Below are 26827 nucleotides of genomic sequence, written 5' to 3'. Positions count from 1 at the left end.
ATTTTAAGTTTTTATTATAAAACAATATATTTTTTTGTATTTCTGGTATGGTCCTGGACCTCTGTGCAATGAGTGAAGGTAATTAGCACCCTGTGAAAAAATGTACAAGCTCCAGTTATCTAGTTATATTTTATGCGGGACGACATTTTGCTTTTGAATTTTGAAAGTTATTCGCTTTTAAATGTTTCAATTTCGTTTAAGTACAATTAAATTTAAACATTCTGACGTCACGACGTAAAATGAGGTTATGAAACAGTTCAGAGTTGTTATCTGTCCAATATGTCCAAGACAAATTTTCTGCCGTCATAAAATATGTCCGAAATATTTTTCTGCCTACCAACTTTGACATAATTTTATGTCTAAAACATTTTCTGCCGACATAAAATATATCCGAAATATTTTTCTGCCTACCAACTTTGACATAATTTTATGTCTAAAACATTTTCTGCCGACATAAAATATGTCCGAAATATTTTTCTGCCTACCAACTTTGACATAATTTTATGTCTAAAACATTTTCTGCCGACATAAAATATGTCCGAAATATTTTTCTGCCTACCAACTATGACATAATATTATGTCTAAAACATTTTCTGCCGACATAAAATATGTCCGAAATATTTTTCTGCGAACTTACTTTGACATAATTTTATGTCTGAGACATTTTCTGCCGACATAAAATATGTCAGAAACATTTTTCTGTCCACTTACTTTGACATAATTTTATGTCTAAAACATTTTCTGCCGACATAAAATATGTCCAAAATATTTTTCTGCCTACCAACTATGACATAATTTTATGTCTAAAACATTTTCTGCCGACATAAAATATTTCCGAAATATTTTTCTGCGAACTTACTTTGACATAATTTTATGTCTGAGACATTTTCTGTCGACATAAATTATGTCAGAAACATTTTTCTGTCCACTTACTTTGACATAACTTTATGTCTGAGACATTTTCTGTCGACATAAATTATGTCAGAAACATTTTTCTGTCCACTTATTTTGACATAACTTTATATCTGAGACATTTTCTGTCGACATAAATTATGTCAGAAACATTTTTCTGTCCACATATTTTGACATAACGTTATATCTGAGACATTTTCTGCCGACATAAATTATGTCAGAAATATTTTCTATCCACATATTTTGACATAATTTCATGTCTGAGATATTTGCTGTTTCTTATTTTAGAAGAAACAGCAAATATCTCAGACATGAAATTATGTCGTTTTGAAACAGCCGCGATATGAAAAAGGGCATTATTATGGCATTTTACATTCACGCTTCTGGCATTTCACATGTAAAAAATGTTGGCAACACTGAATTTAATTGTCAATTAAAACGACTAAAATATGACGACTTGGAATGCTCGCTTCTACGTTTGAGACATTAAAACGATTTTCCTAGCCGCATTAAAAAACGATTATTAATCTAATTATTCATTTTTCGCGGTTTAAACGATTGTCCTGTGGTGTAAATAGACCTTGGAATAACTATTTTCTTGTCACTGTTTTTGTTTTCCTTAAGATTTAAAGACAAATATGGAGAATAATTTATTGCACAAACAAGTGAAAAGTCAATTTGAAATTAATAAAGAAGGAGGAAAGTGTAAAATGTGCAAAAAATTTTACAAAGGCAAGTTAAGTAACCTCAAAGATCACCTTCTTCGAAAACACAAAGAAAAAGCTGGCGAAATTGACTTAGTTGAAACTACTTCGGCTACAAGGAATCGAAATAACGATGAGATTCAATTAATTAAACGAATCAAGCTGGATGTTGATGTAAATCAATTAATTAGAGAAATGATTAAGTTAATGATGAACCGTAACTTGTCTTTCGCGTCAGCTGATGAAATCGGACAATTGTCTTTAGTGAAAAATGCACTCAAAGAATTCAAAATTGTTATAAATCGTCACAGCATGAAACGCTACATTCAACTTGCGTGTGAAAATATTTTTTCGCTCATAAGAGAAGAAACTGAAAATGTTCTTGTCTCGTTGATGTTTGATAGTGCGTCGCGATATGGAAGAAACGTGTTTGGAGTTAGCTGTAGATATGTGAAGGACGGGCAAATAGCTGACAGAACCTTAGGCATACTTACTCAAGAAAGTCGACAGTTTGGCGAAATTTTAGCTGCTCAGTTAGAAAATGTAATTGGAAAAATTGGAAAATGTGCTAATGATATCTACGCAACTTGCACAGATCAAGGAAAAAACATGACGAAGGCTTCAAAAATTCTTCAAAATGCACAAGTTCAAATGAAAGTGATCCTTGAAATTTATGGTGACGAATTTATAGATTTCGAAGACGAGGAAATTGATATTGGCGCTTTAGAGAATGAAGAAGGGAATTATAGTGAAGCCCAAACTGTTTGTGTTGAAAAATCAGTTGGATCGTTCTGTTCAGCCATGTTTTGTGGCGCACATGTGTGTCAGCTAGCTGCTAAGGACGTAACATCAATGTTTGAAGACGCATTAAATAACATCAGAAAAGTTGCTATCGAATCCAAGAAAGTAGCATATATTCAAACATTTAAAAATCTAAAAAAACCTCGTGTAGACATTGAACCACGCTGGGATTCCACGTTTTTGATGATAGAAGATTTCCATACCAACGCAGAAGCATATCAAAGGCTAAGACACGACCAATTAAAATTAAATGATGCTTCATGGAGTTTAATAGATGAATATTTCGATGCATTTTTACCAATACATTCGGCTATGATGGATTTTCAATCCGCAAAATTATCAATTAGTGAATTCTACGTTCGATGGATTCAAATGAAAATAGGAATTGAGGACGTTCCAGCAGGTGATTTGGGATTAAAAATGCTACTGACCAACGCAATCAATACACGAGAACAAGTTTTTTTTAAATGTTAAGCATTTATTGCTGCTTTAGTTCTGGATCCTAGATTTTGCTTTACATCGGGTCATCAACTGTTTAATACAGAAATGTTGAATAGAGGAATTATACAGCTAATCAAAATTCATCAAAAACTTTGTACTCAACGAGAACAATCAAGTTTTTCATCAACAGAAGAATCCATACAATTAAATGCGTCATATTCCTCAAATACTTCTGAAGAGATGATTCCTATGAACTCAGAAGAAATTTATGCTGAAAAAGTACGCCGTTTCATTGAATATACTGGAGGAGGAACCAGACAAGATGTTGCTAATGCAGCTTTAGAGTCAGATCAAGATATTCGTCAATTAATTTTAAAATGGACTCTTAATGAACCGCGAGTGTCATTAGACGTTGAATTCAACATTCTTGCGTACTGGAAGAAAAACCAGAAAACAAAATGGAATCGGCTTTATGAAATCTCGCAAGTAGTTTACGGTGCAGCGTTCTCCAGCGTAAAAGTTGAACGTGATTTCTCTGGATTCGCTTTGGTTTATAGCCATCTACGTACTCGCATTTCAAATGATTTCTTAAACTCCATCATGGTTGTAAAAAATAATCTAGATTTGATTGATAAAATAAAATTTGTTTAAAAAACTAAACGTTTCACATTTTCTATTAGTCAATTTTTTATGGCGCCCCAGTGCAAGAATCGAGTTCTGAAAACCTTTTTAGAGTCAAAACAAAAAAAAAAATTTTTTTATAACGTAATAAAGTTCTTTTAGATTTTGTGTTAGCAAAGTACTTGACAAAATTCTAGCACAAAAAGTCAAAGTTAATTTTGAGAATAGATTAAACGGCCGTGATATAAAAATCTACAACTGAATTGCATGTGGGTCAAAAGACTCCAGCATCAAGAGTTTTTTTAATGCAGCTAGGAAATTCGTTTTAATGTCTCAAACGTGGAAGCGAGCATTCCAAGTCGTCATATTTTAGTCGTTTTAATTGACAATTAAATTCAGTGTTGCCAACATTTTTTACATGTGAAATTCCAAAATCGTGAATGTAAAATGCCATAATAATGCCCTTTTTCATATCGCGGCTGTTTCAAAACGATTCTGTCACTTTATTTTGAACAAATTTCATCAATGAAATCAACTAGTAATCTTCGGATCGGAAGTCAAAAGTTGTTTTTTATTATCCTTAAAAATTCTTGAGGAGCAAAAATTGATTTCATCTTTTTTTCCAAAACAAATACTTTTTCAAGAACTTAAATTTTTCTGTGTCAAAATGCCAAAATAAAGGTAAAAGGCCACAAAATACAACTGGATAAAAAAAAAAGCCAATTTTCCAAATATTAGCAACCTGTAATGCCATGTGGATTGTTGAGGAGAGCAGACAAATATTTGATTCTAAGGCATTTAATTGCCATTTTAATGGCTTGCGTTGTATCATTTACAATCTGAAAAGGGATGTTTTCTCTTTAGAAAAAGTGTAAGAGAAAAAAAAAAATTTTAACAACCAAACATTATCATTGATGTTTGTTTTATTTGAAGTAAATTTTCGGTTAAGATCACAACTCTTCAAAAAACGATTCTGACGGTTCGATTAAATTAAAAGATAAACGTTGGCCAGATATTTTCTTACGGCTAAAATTGTATTCTAACCGCTGCTTTAAATTGTCGTTCGTCCTGTGGTTAATCTATTTTAACCTGAAACGCCGCGCTGGTGAAAAACTATATTTTTAATAAGGTTTGCTTCGACCATAAATTATTCGACCTATCATGGAACGGATATAAATATTCTGACAAAGAATTATTTTCTATTTTTATTATGTTGCAGACGATTAGATCGTAGAATTTATGCTGTAAATGGTTCGACCCTTTAAAAGTTCTACTTTCCTTTCCACTTAACATAATTTCTAGTGCGGCACAGGACGCCATATAATAAAAACCACATTCAATAATAAAAACTAAGTTTGAGACTAAGTTTTTACATTCTAACAAGGGGAAATCGAAACTTTTGTTTTACTCGTTAAATTAATCTGAAATGAGCAATAAAGTTGTACGATTTTTTCTTCTAAAATAAGAAACAGCAAATGTCTCAGACATGAAATTATGTTAAAATATGTGGATAGAAAATATTTCTGACATAATTTGTCGGGCGGAAAAGGTCTCAGGCCTAAAATTATGTCAAAGTAAGTGGACAGAAAAATGTTTCTGACATAATTTATGTCGGCAGAAAATGTCTCTGACATAAAATTATGTCAAAGTAAGTGGACAGAAAAATGTTTCTGACATAATTTATGTCGGCAGAAAATGTCTCTGACATAAAATTATGTCAAAGTAAGTGGACAGAAAAATGTCTCTGACATATTTTATGTCGGCAGAAAATGTTTTAGACATAAAATTATGTCATAGTTGGTAGGCAGAAAAATATTTTGGACATATTTTATGTCGGCAGAAAATGTTTTAGACATAAAGTTATGTCAAAATAAGTGGACAGAAAAATGTTTCTGACATATTTTATGTCGGCAGAAAATGTCTCTGACATAAAATTATGTCAAAGTAAGTGGACAGAAAAATGTCTCTGACATATTTTATGTCGGCAGAAAATGTCTCTGACATAAAATTACGTCAAAGTAAGTGGACAGAAAAATGTCTCTGACATATTTTATGTCGGCAGAAAATGTTTTAGACATAAAATTATGTCATAGTTGGTAGGCAGAAAAATATTTTGGACATATTTTATGTCGGCAGAAAATGTTTTAGACATAAAGTTATGTCAAAATAAGTGGACAGAAAAATGTTTCTGACATATTTTATGTCGGCAGAAAATGTCTCAGACATAAAATTATGTCAAAGTAAGTGGACAGAAAAATGTCTCTGACATATTTTATGTCGGCAGAAAATGTTTTTGACATAAAATTATGTCATAGTTGGTAGGCAGAAAAATATTTTGGACATATTTTAAGTCGGCAGAAAATGTTTTAGACATAAAGTTATGTCAAAATAAGTGGACAGAAAAATGTTTCTGACATATTTTATGTCGGCAGAAAATGTCTCAGACATAAAATTATGTCAAAGTAAGTGGACAGAAAAATGTCTCTGACATATTTTATGTCGGCAGAAAATGTTTTTGACATAAAATTATGTCATAGTTGGTAGGCAGAAAAATATTTTGGACATATTTTATGTCGGCAGAAAATGTTTTAGACATAAAGTTATGTCAAAATAAGTGGACAGAAAAATGTTTCTGACATATTTTATGTCGGCAGAAAATGTCTCAGACATAAAATTATGTCAAAGTAAGTGGACAGAAAAATGTCTCTGACATATTTTATGTCGGCAGAAAATGTTTTTGACATAAAATTATGTCATAGTTGGTAGGCAGAAAAATATTTCGGACATATTTTATGTCGGCAGAAAATGTTTCAGACATAAAGTTATGTCAAAGTAAGTGGACAGAAAAATGTCTCTGACATATTTTATGTCGGCAGAAAATGTTTTAGACATAAAATTATGTCATAGTTGGTAGGCAGAAAAATATTTCGGACATATTTTATGTCGGCAGAAAATGTTTCAGACATAAAGTTATGTCAAAGTAAGAGGACAGAAAAATAATTCTGACATATTTTATGTCGGCAGAAAATGTTTCAGACATAAAGTTATGTCAAAGTAAGTGGACAGAAAAATATTTCGGACATATTTTATGTCGGCAGAAAATGTTTCAGACATAAAGTTATGTCAAAGTAAGTGGACAGAAAAATGTCTCTGACATATTTTATGTCGGTAGAAAATGTTTTAGACATAAAATTATGTCATAGTTGGTAGGCAGAAAAATATTTCGGACATATTTTATGTCGGCAGAAAATGTTTCAGACATAAAGTTATGTCAAAGTAAGAGGACAGAAAAATAATTCTGACATATTTTATGTCGGCAGAAAATGTTTCAGACATAAAGTTATGTCAAAGTAAGTGGACAGAAAAATATTTCGGACATATTTTATGTCGGCAGAAAATGTTTCAGACATAAAGTTATGTCAAAGTAAGAGGACAGAAAAATAATTCTGACATATTTTATGTCTATGTAAAATATATCTAAAAATATGTCGACAGATCTGCCAGACATATTATGCCGTAACAACTCTGGCAACAATGCCTACCTTGAAAATAAAGATCTTATCTGTTGGCTAGTTACATATTGATCAGGCGGAAGTTCTCTCCTCAGCTGCATGTGAACCTGCTCAGGGGTCATTTTATTACCTGATTCTTCTCCACGAATAAAGTATTTATACAACAGCTCTTTCTGCTGATTTGAAAATCTAAAAGAACTTCGAACTGGTAATGCCCAACCTTGCAATAGAAAAATGTTCATGCAATGTGGTTTGTCTTTTACGGAAGCAATGTTAGAGGATGAAGAAATTGGCATATTTAGTTGTGAAGTAATTTTCATCTTATGAACAAACGAGTTGCGAACTTTATCCAATGATGTTAATGATTTCGGAACTGTATGAAGACCGGATAGCATGTGTTCTTCTAACTCAGCATCGCTTTCAAATGATAAAGTACAATTCATTTCAGTGCAAAATCTTAATGAATATAATTGCCTGTCACTTCTTTTCTGTTTTTCCTTAAGTGACTTGTTACGCTTAATTGAATTATCTGTTTTGCTATATGGCAACAACAACTTAATCGAGGGTTGAATTTTAAGATTTCCATACTCTTGTTCAATTCCCTCACCGATATTGAAATAACGCCACATCTTCATACTTTTCTCACCAAACTCAAATGAGTGATAGTTGCTAATGTTCTTAATCTTTGGTCCAGTAACTACAGTTTTATCATTGCTAATTTGAGCAACTGCTACTTTTGCATCTTTAGCGCCAAAACTATAATGCATAGCCTTGTGTATATCTTCAGCAGTCAAAAGATTATTACCAGAGTCAACGTAACTCCTTAAAATTGTCTTTACAACTGCACTCTCCCTGTCACATTGATCTTTTCCACAACAGGGTTCATTATAATCATATCTCAGCAACTTTATATCTCTCTCTTTGCATACATTGTAGATTGCTTCAGCTGAAAGATTTCCCTGATAGCAGCCGGCATTATCAGATTTGGTAAACATTTTCTTGATATGCGGTTGATCAATTCTGAATTGGTCTAAAACTGCAGTGGCTAACGAAACAACACCACCTATTCCCTGATCACACCTATACATTGAAGTAAAGTAAACACGTTTGAATAACTTTCCTGCTATTTTTATGAAGAATATATCCACATGTAAACTCATTCCTTTCTTGCCAAAATACTCTCTTTGGCCCTCTCTGTATCGAACCGGAAGAATTTTTTGACAAAAATCTTTAAGCCAGAAAGCAGTTTCATCGTTTAATTGCTTAAAAGCTTCGATTTTTGCCTTTTTCTGTTGAGAATCTCTCATCAGGTGTTTTATGTAGTTGAATACATCCTTTACAGCAATTTCCAAATCATAAATAGAATCAGCATCGTCAGAATTTTGAATTGTTAGTTCTTTGATCATCTCGATAGCTTTGCACAAATCATAGCAATCGGCACATACCACTTCTGATATCTCTGTGTTGGATTGAAGATTTTTTTCAGATGGATCTGATAAGGCATGTTTTGAGCTATGAGAAGAAATGTTTGAGTCATTGACACTACAATTGGTTTGATAACTTGTTTTCAAATACCTTTTTCCTTTTTCAAGGGCAGCTTCGAGAGATTTAGAACTAAATCTTTGTGCCAATTTTTGTAATGTTTGAAAACCATTCATGCCTGAAGCAGTAACATCATCTAATCCAGCTAAGCTTTTTCGACTTGAAGGTTTTATTGCATGCAATACTTTCCACAAACTTGAATCAGATAATGGTATATAATTGTTTTCACTACAACTTTTTCGATAGAACATGATAGCGTGGCTATATTTTGTCGTCAGTATTGCATGCACTATCTTTTGTTCTTCACCGCTGTCGTATTTTAATTTGGTTATTCCATAAGCAACATCATGCAAAATACCGCTTGTAAATATAAAGTCTAAGAAATGTTCACACTTTGTTTGATCAAGACTAGATCGGACGAATACTTCCTTCTCTGGAAATGCCAACCCTTTATGAGATGCATGCCATTTTCTTGCTGTTTCTATACGATGTTTGGTACACTCAAATGTGTTCATTATAAACTTTTTGGTATACTTAGTATGGTCTAATAATGAGAGGATAACTAACTTTCCCATGGAATCACTTTGCTTATATACTTTCTGAGCACGAATAATTTCAATTGGGAGAGGGCTATTTATTTCATCAACATTTTTACTGTTAAGAAAATCTATAAGTATTTCCTCTTGTCCAGGAGCAACAGCTTCCGCAAATTTTTTCTTTAACAAGTTTTCTAGGCGAACATACTTGCGTTTTAACTTATCTTTAGTAGTATCTTCCAGATATTCGAACTTCCTTTTTAATCTAAATTTTATTGGACTTGCATTAAGAACCTCAGTTACACTCTCACGGCTTCTTAGAGATTCGTCCAAAATCTCCTGTGAAACATTAATTTCACCAGGATCAAGTTCTTCATCTGGAGTAGCAGGTGTCATATATGTTTGTTCTTGTTGTGTTTGTGTTTCTGTACATAAATTGGTGTTTTCGTTGACTCTAGATAAAGCAGTTTCTTGTTTTAAATGGGTAAAACACAGCATTGCACCAACTGAAAATACTTCATTGTATCGCTTTGACATTGATATGACGACATGTATTGGTGACGCCCTTAAAGCGGGAGATTTTTTTCCTTTTATATTTAGATGGTGAGGATGAAAGCATGTTTTTGGAGGACTCCATGCAATACCAAACGTGTACCGGTGAAAAGCACATATTTGTTCATCCTTTTCAAGATATCTTTTAAGTCTATTTGCAATAAGTCCATTTTCTTCCCAAATATTATTATCGTTTAATCGCATGACCTAAAAACAATTTTTTAAACAATTATTAAGTGTGTCATTTAAAGCATTGTTTATAATCTGACTCTTCACGAAAAATGTTTACAAGTTTGAAATACATTGTTGTTATTATTAAAATACAATATTGCAAGAGTGTGATTAATTTAGTGATTATTTATTAAAAGAGTGAGGAATTAATTAAAAGAGCTATTTTTTTTTGTTTAAAGAACTTTGTCTCAAAATCTTATTGCAGAGAAGTTATAAAGTATGTAATTATAAAAATTATATTACAGTCTGCGTAAATTTAAAATACATAATTACCTTTAAGTTGATGAGGTGTTTCTTAACATCAACATCTCCCAGCTGATGAATGTAGAACATTTTGTTTATAATTTTATGTTTTTTGAATGATCCACAATTTCCTTTTGAAAAGCAACAACAGTTTTCATAAAAATATTTGTTTTGTTTCATACTCAACTAAAAACAAGTTCTATTTATGCAGTACCTATTTCTCAATAGCAATGATAAAATATCTACTCTATTTATGCAAATTTTAAAGATCGTTAAAATAAAGTTAAGACATTTTTATGGTAAAGTAAACAACCGCCCACTAACTTGTTTCTCCACAATCGTGATATCAGCGATTCTTCTTCCATTCGATCACCACAAGTTATTTGGTTATGACGTAAATTTAAATAATTCACTTCTGATCATATATTGTTTTTTATTATTATTTATTTCAATTGTTATGATTTCTATATCATAGTCAGAAACGCTTAAATTTTTTCTTAACATTACGTGCAATGTTTTGTGTAATGCTAAATGCTAATTTTGGATGATAGAAATTTTATTGTGAGCGAAAACCTCATCTGTGTGTCCAAAAAAATATCTCTTCGTACTTAATCATTTTTAACAATTTGTACCTTTATTTTTAACTTAATATCTAAAGATCACACGAATTTTTTTTATTATTATGTTAGGACCTTTTTGTATTGACAGTTGGATATGTTTACATTTTTACAAAACTAAGCGCCTCTGCCGTAATGGTTCATTTTGTAAGTATACTAAAACATTTTTTTCCAATTTCAAGCCTTAATATATTAATAGGCCTTAGGTATCACATAACTTTCTTTGCATTTTTAGACTCAATACCTTTGATAATTTCAAATCCTAAAAGAAAAATTGTGTGCAACACTTCGCCGCTAGAATTAACTCCGATTAAAAATTGACAAAAGTGATTGATTTTGTACTTTTGAACTATGATAATTAGCCAACCGCACAGTGTCACGCAACTTTTTTATATTTTTTGGAGAGAGCTTTTGGGTTACGTCTGATATTAACTACAAAAGCTATGTGCAACTTTTTGCCTTGCCAAAAAAATGGGTTCAAAGGTGGCAAAAACTAAATTTCTAAAAATTTTTAAAAAAATCTCAAAAATTTAAGCCCAGATTCCGAGTGAACGAAACATTTTTGAAAATTTTTTTTTTCCCCAACAGGTTTTTTCTATATTCTGATCAATATATAAAAAATTCAAGCAATTTGGAGGAGGTCACTTCCATTGACTGCCTGATTCTTACAAAAAATGACTCTTAAGTTTTAAATTGACAAAATAATATTAGTCTTCCAATATGCTTGAATTATATTATAATTCAAGCAATAAAAAAAAAGGATTCTATTTAATGTCACTTTTTTTGAAATGGAATATAAGAGAAAACCCAAATTCTAAATCATGTCTTAAAACGCGCAAAAAAATAATTAACTTATGTTATGAATTAACACAGGCAAACAAAAAATTTATTGCATTAATTTTGAAACTTGTTCTTAGTTAACTTTGATTTATATCTAATTTATAATATATATTCTAATTTATAAAAAAGTAAGGTAAATTCCAATTTTGAAAAGGATTTCGAACAAATCGTGCACTCATAAATATTCAATCGGGAAGAAACTTTTGCATGTAGCTCTTTGCAAAAGAGCTACATGCAAAAGGCTTTCAACTTTCTAACAATTAAACAGCAGAGTTTTCTTCTTTTTTATTTCCAAGAGAGTTTTTTACGACAGCCTCAAACGAAAACCAAGCTGTTTTTTCCCTTGCTATTGATTGTTTTAACAAATTCTTTATCACTTTTAAAAATCCAGAGTTTATGAGCAATCAAAAACTCCTGCTACTTTTCCTTTATTGACAAACATGGCAAAATCCTTTTTTTTCATGTCTTCTGGCGAAGGGAGACTAAAATACCAACTTCAGTATGGCTTTCGCCGCTAGTTGGGAGGCAGAAGCCACTGGAGGCGGTCTCTAAACCAACTAGCCTCCGAATTATCTTCTGACTGCGGCCGCCAGTGGCTTCCGCCTCCCGATTGGCGGTGGCCTCCAAAACATTCTGCCTCCAAAAATAAGTTCTGGCTGCTGCTGCCAATTGGGAGGCAGAAGCCACTGGAGGCGGTCTCTAAACCAACTTGCTTCCGAATTATCTTCTGACGGCGGCCGCCAGTGGCTTCCGCCTCCAAAAAAAGTCGGCCTTTCGGCAGAAAGTTACTTTGCCGCTGGGAGGCGTTATCAACTCTGGTATTTTTGAATGACGTCAAACACCACAACACTGTGATTGTTTTCATTGCGGTTTTTTTAATCCTAACTTGTTAAGGACTAAATGTTTTTTTATTAATCAAGGACATGCCTTGTCATTATTTTCGGATGTTTCATTTAGCAATCTTAATACATATAGTTGAATGTAGTTATTTAGCCATCAGCAGAGTTTATAAAAGACGTAAAAACTCTCGACTATACTTTTCTTTCGCAGCCATTGGCGTCCGCCTCTCCAAAATATGAAATTCGTTTTGTAATATTAATATTTATTAATTGCCAAATTTTGAGTATTTTAACAAAATTATGACTTTGTCAGAGATTGGTTTTTTTCAAAAGCTATCGAATAAAAAATTTGGTACGATAAATTTTTTAAATTTTAAAATATTTCACAACCATTTTTCATTCGTAATTTTTTTTTTTTTTATTACATAAACTTAAATAAAAATTGATTTAATCATCGAAACAAATCAATTTTACTGAGTCTTCAAAGATGAGAATTAAAGTTTGGGTTGTGTTTTATATTCCATTTTAAAACAACTAACATTAAATAGAATCTTTTTTTATATATGATTAACGTAATAAAGAGAATTCGACTTAGTTAAGCAAACCCAAGTTTTGTCTAACTACTTAAATCGCGTTTAATGTCTCATCCAAAAGCCGAGTTCTCAAATGGGTGTAGACCATAGCAAAGCTACTAATATCTCGTTCAACTTTGACCTGAGAAAATGCAGCACCAAAAACAACTTGAGAAATATTGTAAAGTTCCTTCCAGTTAGGATCATCACGTTTTAAATGCCAATATTCAAGAATATTAAAATTTTCATTCACACCAATACGTGGCTCACTCTATACAATATTTGTTATTTGCTGGTGAATTCGTGTGTTTTGTATAATATCTATGCTTTGACGTTGACCTCCTCCTGAAAGAAGAGATATCAATAATTTGTTTATCAAACAATAAGTGTTGTCTAATCGAACTGATTTTCGAATCATTAAAAGTTTCAAAGTTTAACACTTAAAAGATAAAAACTTTTCTTTAAAATTTGACTTTTTGACCATAAATCTTAAAAAGGTTAAACTATTTTTGTTTGATTTGTGAAGGAAAAAAAAAAAAAAATGGAAGAAACGAATAATACTCTATGATAACGAAAATCATTAATATCAAGTTATTGAGTAGTATTGAACTTTTATTGATACACAGTTTGCAAATTCTTGATTTTCGTAATGTAATTGAATAAAATTTATTTAATAAACCGCTTGATATCAAATACTGGTTAAATATCAATTACTGAATGTTAGTAAAATCTCTACCTGAAAGTTGAGTAAAACGTTCTTCATCTTCATCTCGTAAATTTTCAGGCTGTCGAGCAATTTCAGCAATGTCTTTGTGAGTTTATAAAGTGATGAATCTTGAGTAGATGATCTACTCCACGGCTTCTCAATAAATCGTTGAAAACTTCATGACTAGCACTATTTCATGCAAAACGAGGATCCATTAAGAAAGCAGTGATGAAAGCATCACATTCAAAAATCCTTTGTGAACGTAAATTTAAAGCTTCTAGAAGTTTAGATGTTGAATTATTTTGTCCTTCGACAATCATTTCTAAGTTCATCATTTCTCTAAGTTCATCATCATTCTCATCCATCGTAAAAAGACGTCCGACATGGTATTGCCTGATCTTTGAAAATCCTTCATTGCATAAAATATCGGCTCGAATGTTCTTGCATATTCCTCAATAAATATCCAGGTTTCATCATTTAATCTTAGCTCGCGGTTATTTCGATTAGTCCCAATTTGTTCATATATCACGAGTTTTTCAAACATGTCTGATACCATGGTGTAAGTACTACTCCATCTCGAAGCAATATCTTTGCGTTGTCTCTTGAGATCAGCAAAAATTGCATCATATTTAAGCGCTTGTGTATATCTTATAAATTTTCTTATTTCGGCAAGAGTGGCTCTGTTCCGTCTTTTGCAGCTAATTGCCAAACATGCGCTCCACAAAACATTTTGGTACAGATTGCACCAATATTGTTTTCTAAGACATTTACTTTTCTTTCTTGTTTTGATTATGTGATAGCCTTTCGATCCCATCGTCTGTATCTTCAGAATTTTCTACAAGTTGTTCTTTAAAATTGACTCGGTCAAGCAGATCGAAATCTTCAAAATCAAACTGTTGTGCTTCCTCAACAAATTCATTACAAACGATCATTTGACTTTGCATTTCTCTGATAGCATCAGAAGCTTTGATCATGTTTTTACCTTGATCCGAACAAGTTGAGTAAATATCATCTGCCCCTTTCCCTACTTTCGCAATCAGAGTAATTAGCTGATCAGATAAAACCGCTCCAAGTTGCCGTCCGTGCTGAGTAAGCATTCCCAAAGTTCGATCGTGCAATTTTCCATCTTTTGTATACCGAATACTTGCAGAAAAAGCGTTTGTATTGAAACGAGACGCTGAATCAAACATTAATGACGGATATACATTTCATAATTTTGGCCAGCAGCTTTAAGAATAAATTCTTTTGCTTTTTGACGATTCCATCTCACACCAAAAGCTTCAAGGGCCTTTCTAATCATCTCATTCTTCCCCATGTCATCAGCGACTGTTACACAGTGGGACGAAATCCCGATTTTGTAGCCAAAAGTCAAATTTTTGAGTTTTACATTTTCGTCTTTTTACGTTCAGATCTTGTTTACAAATAGTCCTAGAACAAAATTCCAAACAGGGCAGGTATATACCTGCTCTAGGGTGGCCTGGATATCAGTTGACATTTAGCCTCCGTTCGGTACGCACTAAACAAGTGGACACGTCGAAAAATTCTTCGCCTGTTTTAAAGTGCTGTTAAACTAAAGAAACTATTTCAATTGAAATTCGCCAAAAAATGGAACTTTCTGGAGGAATGTAGAATATATGGTTATGCACTGTTATTGCTAATTTTAATTTTTTTTAATATTTAAATCGCGCGACAAGAAAACATAAAAAATTATAAATATTTTTATCTGAAATCGATTTTCTAATGTCGTTTTAAAAATTTAACCGCGGTTATCCAACTTCTTTCGACAAGGAATTGATAGTGTATAGTGTTAAATATAACATATTAAAAAACTGGCTGCCATTGAGTGCCATTTTAATTATGAGACTAGTTTTTATGGAGGAATACGTGGTGCGGCATTAATCTATTAACATAGATTAATGTCTGAAAATGGTCATGGAAATTAGTGAATTAACATTATTTAATGGCACTAATTACTTTTTAATACAATAATTTATTATTTTAAATATATGCTTTACAAGTTACTTCTCATTCCGTTTTATGATAATCTCAAAGTTTTATAAAATAGTCCTCAAAGAACTCTCAGCAGTTATAACTGTATTTTTTTTTTACAGAGTCTTCCAAATCTTCAAATATGGAATTGTCAAGAAAAGATATATTCTTTATGGTGAAAGACAGTTTAAAAAATGAATATAAATTCATCATTGATGTTTTGACAGAAGCAATTTTCAAATAAACGGAACATGTGATTCAGGAAGGCGAGGATGAAATGTCATTATCACGGTTATTTTCAAATTTTCGATCGAGATGGAGAGCAGCAGGAGGATGGAAAGATTTTTGTCGGAAAAAAAATGAAGAATGGTTGAAGGGCACCGTACAATTTTCAAAATTATCCAATACTGAATGCACAACACCTGAGAAGATTGTGAAGAATGATAATAAAAAATGAACATGTGGGCGACCTTCGCAATCCTTTGCTTCATCTAGTGATAGATAAAAGAGGCGAAAGACTCAAGAAGTACGTTCAACTTTTTCTACAGAAGAATTGGCATATACTGCTCAAATGAGTTTAAGGACTTCTGGTCAAGTACATGCTGCTTAAGTTGTTAAAGATGTCACGTTAACAACCCCAACAAGAGCCTCAAAATATATATCCGCTGTTAGTTCACAAAATGAAGTACCTTTAACCCCAGATGAAGCACTTTCTTTAATGATCGAGAAAGGATAATCTGTACATAAATTGCTGATCCATGGAGCAAAAATTGTAAAATATGCCCTTTTACCGATTGGACAATTTTCTGAAGATGCCCAAGAGTCACGCAATAAGGACATTAAAAACTTCAGATTACATCATTCAAGAAAATGCTCAAGAGAATCGAATACGAGAGACATTTTTAATAGGCTCTTATTGTCGTAGTACTTATATACGATGTAAAGAATTTTTATATCGGTCTTTATTTCTTGTAAGAGAGATAAGTAACAAAATGCTCGTTTTTATATAACAACTAAAAGGAAGCGTTGGAGGCTTGAATGTCTGCGCGATTGCGCCCAACATTCGCCCAACATTAATTTTTAACTAAAAGTTCAATGTCATCTTCATCGCAAAATTTCACTTGAATAACCTTTTCGTCCATTGTTTTATATGAGGCTTCCAATAAATATAGCTTGTTTATAGGTCGTTCGATGACAATTGGTTTTCCATTATAAACGTACCTAACTTCTGCTGCTCGAGTTTGCTTGTCATGTGATTTGATTAATTTCTGTACTATTCCAGTTTTCCACAAACCGCGTTTAGCATTTGGGTCATGAATTAATACAAAGTCATTTAATGCAATTTGATTTGTGCCATTTCTTTTTCTTTGTTTATGATGTTCTTTTAGCTCTGTGACGTACTTTTCTCGCCAGCGCTTCCAATAATGATTTAGTACACTCTCAATATATTTACTACGTGTATCTAAATTGTATTCTATTAGGTCTTAATTGCTTTAAAGTTCACTGTTCTACCATATAACATGTGATTCCGTGTTAATGGGGTGTCTCCAGGCATTTCGTATGGAAATGTAATTGGGCGATTATTAATAACGGCTTCAACTTCGGCTAATATGGTCAGAAGTTCTTCGTATGTAAAGCGGGCATTTGCTATTACTTTGCGGAGGCAACGTTTTGTTGAAGCAACAAGTCTTTCGAAGAATCCTCCCCACCAGGGCGCAGCGGCAGCGTTGAAATGCCATGATATACTGCGAGATGAAATGAAATCTTGAGTAATTTTCGATATGAATTGTGAGCCGTTATTGGAAATGATTTTAGTAGGCGCGCCTCGTTTCGCTATAAACCGTTGTAAACTTCGTACACAAGATTCAGCTATAGTTTTTACTAGCAAGATTTATATATTGTCCGTTAAGAGGAGAACATATATCTTTTACGTAGCTAACTATTCGTATTGTGCGGCCGAGTAGACATTTAATTCCTAACTCAACTTTTTCTAAGATTTCTGTTGTATTGTTGTTACCAAATGTTTTTATACATATTTCTTTCGTACCTAATGTTTTGACTTTTAACTTTGAATGTAACTCAGGTGATGTATAACTTAACTAAGAGCAATTGTCGAAAAGTATTCTGCAATTATGTAAATTGCCATCGTTGTCCAAGACTTGAGTTGATGCAGTTTGTAGCAAAACAGATTGTTGACCTTCAGATGTAGCTTCTGCAACTGAGGTCAGTTGTCCTTCAGATTGATTATGATGAGATTGATTTTGTAGGTTAGAATTCAGTGTATCGATACATAATGCAATATGATGACGACGTCCACATTTAAAACATTTTATTTGAGATGAACGCTATTTACTTATGTGACCACTTCCTAAACATTTGAAGCAAAGTTTTTTATCACAAATGATTTTCTTTTTTGATTAAATATTTGTAACTGATCGACAATATTGTGATTTATGTGGCTGGTCACAAAATAAACATTTATTTAGCTTTTGGAGATCTCTTGGATTTGAATAAGAATTGTACCGATGTGGTACCCTGTTAAACGAACTAGATGAATGAATTCGATTTGATTCCCAATATTTTGCACTAGTAAGAAATATTTCTGTAGTAGTAAACCTGTCTAATTTATCTAATGAGTTAGTTAATGCTTTTCTCGCGCACGCAAGTCAGTCTTTAGAATATCAACTACTAATTTAACATGCCAGCTGTCATTGTTATTAAATTGACGGTTGATAATTAATGTTAGTTCTTCTGGTATCTTTTCCAAAATTAATGGGATAAGAAGAGGTCCGTACATATTGCTATTAATACCTAGGTTCTTGAGACTTCTTACTTGTATTTCTAAGTTGTCAAAAAATTGTTTTAACTTTTCAATTTTACTAGTACTATGAATTTTTTCTAATGACAAGAGTTTACGCATTTGTGATGATATAAGAGCTTGCTTATTGTCATAGCTTCGTTTAAGTATTTCTAATGCAGCCTTGTAATTTTCGTTTGTCAAGGCGAGACCGGTTATAGAGGCTAGGGCAGGTCCCTGAAGTAAGTTGCGTAAGTAAGTCATTTTTTGGATGTCAGATAAATCATCATTAAGATCGATTGCACAATTAAAATTTTCTATAAAAGTTACCCAGCTTTTTGGTCTGCCATCAAATGGTTCTAGTTTTAATATAGGAAGTTTGATTGTTTTATTTTTAGAATTACTTGATAAACTTAAGGAATCGATCTTGGGATCGTGTTTTTTTAAATGCCTGTTAATAATTAAATGCTCGTTCTTACATAAGAGTGTAAATTCTGTGGATGATTCTGCGTCCTGTTGTAGTTCGTCATCATTTTCAATAAGCAAGGAAATTTCTTCATCAAACTGAATAACCTTAGTGAATTTCTCATTAATAGTGTCGCGAATATCGATTAAAAGTTGATATTGGTTTTCGTGATTGTTATTAGATAGAATTTCGGATGATTTTTTAAAAAGTTTATTCAATACTTTCATATTAACCGTTCTAAGTCTACGTTTTGATTGCAGGTTTGACATTTTGGCAAAATTAACAAACTTTATAACTCGACAATAATAATAATAATCTAGTATCTGAACTGATTGGAGCGTGATGTGAATTTAATAATCAATCACGAGCAATTGCAAATCGAAATAAGAATCAGCGACCTAGAAAACCCATGTGTAGGTAATTTGGGAATTTTGGCCACAAAATCAGGATTTCGTCCCACTGTGTGGCGGTAGTTCAATATCGTGGGGTACGAACATTGGAAACACGCTTCTTTGAGAGCATGGGCACAATCTAATTTTTATGATTTTAAGAAAAAAATTTAAATGATCTAAACAAAAAAATTGTTTTCAAAGTTTTTTCTTCAAGTCATTTTAGTTGATATGGAAACGGCAAATGTAAATTGATCCAAGTTACATGAAAAATGAAATCAGCCAACATAAATGATTGGGGTCGAAAAAAACTTGATTTGAAAACAAAAAAGTTTTTCGAAACAAAACACAAGTCTAAAATCTTTAATAAAATTATACTACTTTATTTACAAAAAAAATTTTTAAACCGCCGTCCTCTTTCGAGAAAAAAAAAATGTCCACCGTTCGAAGCTTTTAAAAAATTCGCCAGAATTTTGTTTTTCGATTTTCCGAGTTCCAATTTTTTTTTTTTTTTTAATCGACATCAAAAAAAAACTTTCCGTTCTAGAAATTTATCGAATCTCATCTTAAAAACTCGAATATTTTTTTCATAACTGTTACCATTGACAACAACAAAAAAACAACCTAATTATTTTATATTTCCATTATTATTACATTAAATTATTATCATTTTATTATATTTCCATGATTTTTTGCAGAACATAAAAAACTCCTTCTTTAAGTTTTAAAAAAGAACAAATATTTGCAACAAAAACTCCAAATAAAAATGAATATCTTTCCATTTTTTTCCAAGTTTCAAGTTTTAAAAGAAATTCGTTTTTTTTTCTTTTTAAATTACTTAATATTTCATTTCATAAATAACTTTTTGAATTATTTATTTAACATATTAAAAATATTTAAACAATCAAAAGTATTTCGTATCATTTCAACTTTTTCAACTCTTCGATGTTATAAAAACATCGTTCAACAAAAGTTGAAATGATCTTCTTGTATTACATATACTTTTTAAATATTTACAATTGTATTTATTTTTTATTTAACATATTAAACATTTTTCGTGTTTCTTTCTTTAAACTCTTCGATGTTATAAAAATATTTTCCACGGTACCTGATCGTCAACCGCTTGAAGTTCGAACCACGAAGCCATTCACAAATGTCGTCGATGAAGTTCGTGTCGTCGTGAAGGTAAAGATGTAATTCTTCAGTAAGTCGAATCCACGGGAGGACGAAACCTTCGAACTCGTTCTTTGATACAAAAGTATTACTGATGTCTATCGCCAAAAATTCAATCTTGTGCTTCGGTGTCCATCCATCGATCTTCACTGGATGATATAACCAGACATAACGAACGTTGGTCGAACATAAAATAACAAGTTTTTTCTCATCTTCAGATAAAATATTTTTCCAAACATTTAATTCATTCAACTTGTATCCTGCGTCTAAAAATTTCTCCATGAAATATTTCTCATGTGAAACTTTATGAGCAGTTTTTCCATCGCTTATATCAATCAACAACTCTCGTTCGTCGATTGATCTTTTCATGTTCTTGGTAATCGACGCCTGCGCTTCAAAGAAGCATTCCATGAACATCTTGCGTTCATCACCTGAAGAAGAAGAATAATAATAACATATTAATATTATTATTAATATTTATTTATTTGCAACAACAATTATTCAAGAAAACCAAATTGCAAAAATTTGAAAACACAATATCGTGTTTAATAAATATAAAACGGATATTATTTTCTTTATAAAAAAGATCAAAGCAGTTCAATTGATCACAAATTAGTTCAAAAAACATTTTTTATTTACTAAATATTTATTAAACAAATAAATAATTTACGAAATACAAAATTAAAATATTTATTGAAACTTGTCGTACGCCATTTTTCAACTTTGGTTGCGCCTCAACCAATAGAAATACGATAAACAATTTAGCCAATCAGAAGATTGACCAAAAGCATTAAAACAGCGCTTAACTTTATTCAAAAGTCGCGTGAGATTTTTGATACAAAAATAATTTATTTTAAAACTTAAATAAAAAATATTTTCGCTTTCTATTTCTTTGCTGAAGCAACAAAAATATTTGAAAGTATTATAAAAAAGTAAACTAAAATTATGTCAATTTAAAGCGGTAACAGTCGAATAAAGAACGGTTGGAAATTATATTTTAAAACTGTTACACCAAAAGTAACGTATAAAAAGCCATTTCTTTTATGGTCATCTTTTTTAAACTTTCAAACTTGTTTTGAAAAGAAAAAATATCGAAAAAACCATTTTAATGTCACCGAAAAAACTTTTCAAATATTTAACTTTAGGCAAAGAAACATAAAAATACTGTATTAACTGAACTTTCAATCGCTTTTTCCCTAAAAACCTAACTAATAGAAATGTATTCTGCTCAAAACTGATTTTAACAAGTACATAACAACAAAATCTTAAACACTTACTTCTTTTGCTTCGTGCGTTCAAAAATTACTACAAACAAGAAAATAAAAATAGAAGTTTGCGATTTTCATCAATGAAACAACTTAACTCCTGCGGCGATGTTCTCATTTGAAAAACGTCAATTCGCTCACAGAGTTGTTTGAAAACTCAGCCAGAGTGAGGGTTATGTTGTAATTGAAAACTCGAACGTGGAATGTAGAGCAAATGTTTGCAATTGTTCTCTTTTGCTCTATTCGTCACGGTACGCTTTAAATATTTTAAGTTCTCCTGAGAATCTCTATATTCTTAATAATCTCTGTTCTCCTGAGAATATTTAGAGCATCTCATGACAATTCTTGAAAGTAAGAACGTGATTGAAGTTTTTAACCTTTTTTTAACAGTGTAAAATTGAAGGCCGAAAAGTTTTATGATGGGGATTGTGTTGACGATAGAGCAGAAACAAATTTAGTACATATAGAATTGAGTTTCTTGATATACAAAATAGAGTGTAATCGAACGAGTCATTTATCGTAGGGTGCAAACTGTTTTAGTCCGCAACATTTATTGAGCTGTTAACAGGTTGCTTCAATACCTGATCTTTCATTTCCTTCTGCAATTTTTATAAGATTTTTTATAAACAACTCACAAAAATGTTAAAAACCATGCTGTCAATAATTCCAAAAAACAGCGCCAACAAACTGAAAGTGCAAGAATAACAGCGATGAGCTTTCTGTAAGCGGTAAAGTTTTTTTATCAAAAGAAATTGCTCACAAGAAAATAAATAACAAGAGACCAGGCTTAGAAGAGAAAGAATTACAACCCTATCTTATCAATCTATTTTAATCTAATAGGGTAGATTAGGGTATTATGAGCATCTTAAGCGAAAATTGGAATATTTTCGAAAATGGTTATGCTGGATACAAAATTTTTGCGAATTAACAATTTTTAGGGATCCATACTCATAGTTTATATAGATATTTGTGCGAATCCTAATTTTTTTTTAAAAAAGCACAAAGGTTTTAAAAAAAGTCACAAAAGTGCTCATATTACCAATACCACTCGGTAATATGAGCACTTTAATTTAGCTCAAAAAAAATAACATTAAGTAAAAAAATATCAACCTGACATATAGAACTAAATTTTGGAATATAATGATTCGTTATTAACATAACTTATCATTAAAAAATTAAATTTTAAGCCACTTTTTGTTAAAACAATACGGCTACGTTTTCCGCAAAAAACAAAAAAAAAAAATTGTTAATTTCTCATTTTTATCAACTCATACATTTGAACGATAAAAATTCAAATTTTTTTGAATTTAAATTACAGAAGAATATTTATTATTGTTAAAATAATAAAATATTTTGCCGTGTTTTGTTTTTATTCAAATATTAATTAAAACCACTGCTGTTTTAGGACTTTAAACTTGGTAATTGCAATGAAAAACATGGGGTAATTTGAGCATGCTCATATTACACAAAAATGGCATCTTTAAGTAAAAGTAAAAACTAAATGTTTATATGCATTGTTTTTTAAACAAAAACGGAACAGGTTTTTGGCTAATATATTTTTCTTTATAAAAAAATTAATTTCATTATTTTTGCACCAAAATTTCGCGCCACAGATACATTCATGCGTGACGATATTATTTTAAAAAATGCAAAAAATTTAACAGCGTTTTAGTTAAATAATAACCTCTATTTACTGCTTATAAATTTACGCTAATTTTACTGATTCTTGTTTTAACCATATAAAGTCGATTCAAAAAATACAAAGCAACTTTAACTTCAATGCTTACATCTACGAAATCTTTAGGTATGCTCATATTTCCAAGGTGCTCTAATTACCCTAATCTACCCTATATTTTTTTTAAATGGTGCTTTCGGTTTGCAATGTTCAAAATCGAACATTATTCGTAGCTAATACATTATGAACTTAAAGCCAAGGTGAATGCAGCGATTAAATGTCAACAATTGATGCTTAACTTAAAGTGTTGTTACGGTTGGAATAGCTCTTAGTGCTTGTTTATAGCTGCGATTTTGCGAACACACTTTGTTTTTGTAACTTTATAAAGTCAATGTCAGCAGGTCAACATCAGCCAAACATTTTCACAGAGCAAAAATTCATACTTAGCATTTGTTTTCGTTCAACAAAATAAGATGAACTCAAAAGTGCTGAGAGTGATCTGAGTCTTGAAGTGCTGCAGTCAGTTTAGTGATAGTCATGTACAAATTTGTAACATCATATATTCGCTTTGTTCCAGTTTAAAAAATGCTTACAGAGTTGTTTGAAAACTCATCCAGAGTGAGGGTTCAGTTGTAATTGAAAACTCGAACGTGGATTGTAGAACGACAGTCTGCAATCTTTCTCTTCGCTCTATTTGTCACGGTACGCTTTATATATTCTCAGTTCACCTGAGAATATTTAGCGCTTCTCATTACAATTTTTGAATATAAGAACGTGATTGAAGCATTTGTACTTTTTTTTAATTTCAAACAAATAAAAATACTTGTTTTCAATTTTGTTAAAACCGAGAAATATTTGCTTTATAATAAAAAATTCAAAACTCAATTCTTACCTCTCTATCTAAAGTTATAAGAGCGACCTTTTTGGTAAACAAGAGTTTGCTTCTGTTAACCCAAAACTCAAAATGTACAGAATGCAGATAAAACATTTTATTTTCAAGTGAAATTTTAAAGTGAGGCTTTTCATTTTTAAATTTAGATCAATATAATAAAAAAGTTCCATAGCCATCATTTTTTCAAATGTCTTTTGTTCTCTATATCTCTTATCTGGCACACCATTTGTTGATTTAGCCCCATTTCAAAGCTCAGAAATTTGCTTATAAGAATCTTCTTCTCTACAGCGCGAATTATTAAATTTTTCTTTTTTCGTGACAATTCCTTAGACTTTCCCATTGTTTTTTTAATTCAACTTAAGTTAAATATTATCTCCAGTAAACTAATTTTACTATAAATAAATTTTTCTTAATGAAGTTTTGATTTTCTTAATGATCATGGAACTGTTTATAAACTTTTGCACGGTTACGTTTTCAATAAAATTTGAATTTCTACCTTCCATTACAAGTTATCATTCTTTTGAGTAAATTATACGATCACATTACAAGAGCAATTGTTAAAAATTTCATTCATCTTCAATGAAAAGTCAAAAAGTTATGACAATAAAACTTGAACAATTTATCTAATTATAAACTTTTGCACTCTACTGTAAATCTTGATGGCTAAGATATTGCTGGCCCACAGCTTCATGTCTTAAGAATGGGGGGGGGGGGGGGGAATAGAATGTTTCAGTTTAATCAAGAACAGGGTTAGGAGGGTGCAACTTTGATTAAAAGGGGCTGCAATGTTTCTCTTGATTTTTAATTTTATGTGGGTTTTAAATTATCGAAAAGTTATTCCCTGAAAAAATGGAAGGATTTATTTTTAAAGAAATAGATTTTTTTCTTCTCTTCCAATATACTAAAAAGTGACATATCCGTAAAGCTTTAAAAGTGAGTATAAAGTGGGTAGGGAAGGGGTATTTTAGTGAGGGAGAGAATTGATTAGACAAAAGAGTTTACATAAAAATTGAATAAGAGGTTATTTGGATTTGTCGCCCTCTAGAGTTGATATAATGATAAGGCCGAACGAAGTCGATTTTCGAAGGCTAGTAAAGTAAAACACAAGTGTAAATGATTCTATTTTTCAAAATTCTGCTGATGGGCTTTTATCACATTGAAAACTAATTTTCACAAAGAATTTCAACGGATCAATGAAAGCATAAAATTAAATCATTTCAAGTCAAACCACACAAGCAATACTACAATTAATGTTTACGGTTTCAAATTTGCAAGGAAAACTAATGTTTCTCAATATAAACATTTACAATTGTCTTATACACAAACTAACCTATTGATACCTAACAAATTGATAACTAATAACTATTTCATAGAAATTTAACGAAGTAATAAAACTGACACTGAAAACAGTAACTCACAAAATGAAAAATATCTTAAAACTAAAGTTTTTCATAAAAACGAGGCTAACAAATAAATCCATTTAAATAGATAACAAACGCAACTGATAATAAGATTAATAAGGAATAATACTATACTTTATGCACATATCAATACTCATTCCCTAATATTAAGGAATCCACATTTTTTCCAAATTTTAATTATGTTATGGTCTTGTAATCTTGAAAAGTCAAAACTGGTATTTTTCTATGGTCAAAAAAAGAATGTCTTGGTCATGTAATAAAGTCAAAAATTGGTGTTTAATTTTATATGGTCAAAAACAATAAAACTGCCTTTAAACTGTGCATACCGTTTAAACACGTACATTAATCCATTTTTAAAAATTAATATTTTTTATAATTTTTTTCATTTTGACATATATTTAAGAATCTAGAAGCAAAAATTAGATACTTTCATTTTAAAAGTGTTATGTATATAAATATAATTAACATATATGTTATGTTCATGCCTAAAGTTTTTTTAAATAAGCATTTGTTGCAAATACTGGTCAATATATTTTTTTAAAAATGTCTTATTACCAAATGATTTAATTTATCTTAAATATCTAGAGAATGATTATTTTAAATGGATGACCAATAATTGAAATTTAGTAAATTAAAACTTAAAAATATTTAAGTTAATTTTTTTTTATTTTAATTTAATGTTTTAGTTGTATAAAGTGAGAGTAAAATAAATTATACTCTCACTTTAAACAACTCTATATAAGCAGGTTAAATTATTTAAAACTTAATTACCTAAAATTTAACTTAAAAATATTTAACTTGTTATAAAATTCACTTGATCTTAATTTTTTCAAAGGTGATGAACTGACTTTGATAGTTAAGTTAACATTATGTAGTCGTACTTTACTGGAAACAATGCAATATATAAAGTAAACATAAACATAAAAAATTTGAAACAATAAAAATATAACATTTAAAGCAAAATGAAAAAACATCAAATAAGATGTAAACGATATAAGAATATCACAATTTACATTTTTACATTTTCTCTGTGGCAGAGTCATTGATTACATGATGCACATTCAACTCATTGCAAAACTACTGCAGGTTAA

At 31.0% G+C, this 26827-nt stretch overlaps 2 protein-coding genes and 2 pseudogenes across 3 annotated transcripts in view; 2 read left to right on the top strand and 2 right to left on the bottom strand.

The window, feature by feature from the left end:
* LOC149893981 (uncharacterized) overlaps positions 1-26827 on the top strand; it is a 152750-nt pseudogene that overhangs the window by 28017 nt on the left and 97906 nt on the right.
* On the top strand, positions 1560-3509 carry LOC149893984 (uncharacterized; annotated as a pseudogene).
* On the bottom strand, positions 7018-10496 carry LOC149893983 (uncharacterized). Its single transcript, XM_090076542.1, has 2 exons — positions 10126-10496; positions 7018-9828 (listed from the first exon to the last, which is right to left on the bottom strand). Exons 1-2 carry the CDS (start codon positions 10273-10275, stop codon positions 7018-7020), a joined length of 2961 nt encoding a protein of 986 aa, XP_089932668.1. The 5' UTR covers positions 10276-10496.
* Positions 20335-26827, bottom strand: part of LOC145192050 (uncharacterized) — a 50906-nt gene continuing 44413 nt past the window's right edge. For both annotated transcript variants that reach the window (XM_090076565.1, XM_090076566.1), the window contains one exon: positions 20335-20914. In XM_090076565.1, coding sequence (XP_089932691.1) covers positions 20355-20914 — 560 coding nt within the window. In that variant the 3' untranslated portion in view covers positions 20335-20354. The remainder of the gene's footprint in view (positions 20915-26827) is intronic.

The sequence above is a fragment of the Hydra viridissima genome, unplaced genomic scaffold (assembly GCF_058129835.1).
Source record: "Hydra viridissima isolate aposymbiotic clone 2 unplaced genomic scaffold, HvirCarnegie_v1 scaffold_1, whole genome shotgun sequence".
Taxonomy (NCBI): Eukaryota; Metazoa; Cnidaria; class Hydrozoa; order Anthoathecata; family Hydridae; genus Hydra; species Hydra viridissima.
Note: the sequence above shows the minus strand (reverse complement) of the source record. Positions and strands in the feature narration are given on the sequence as shown.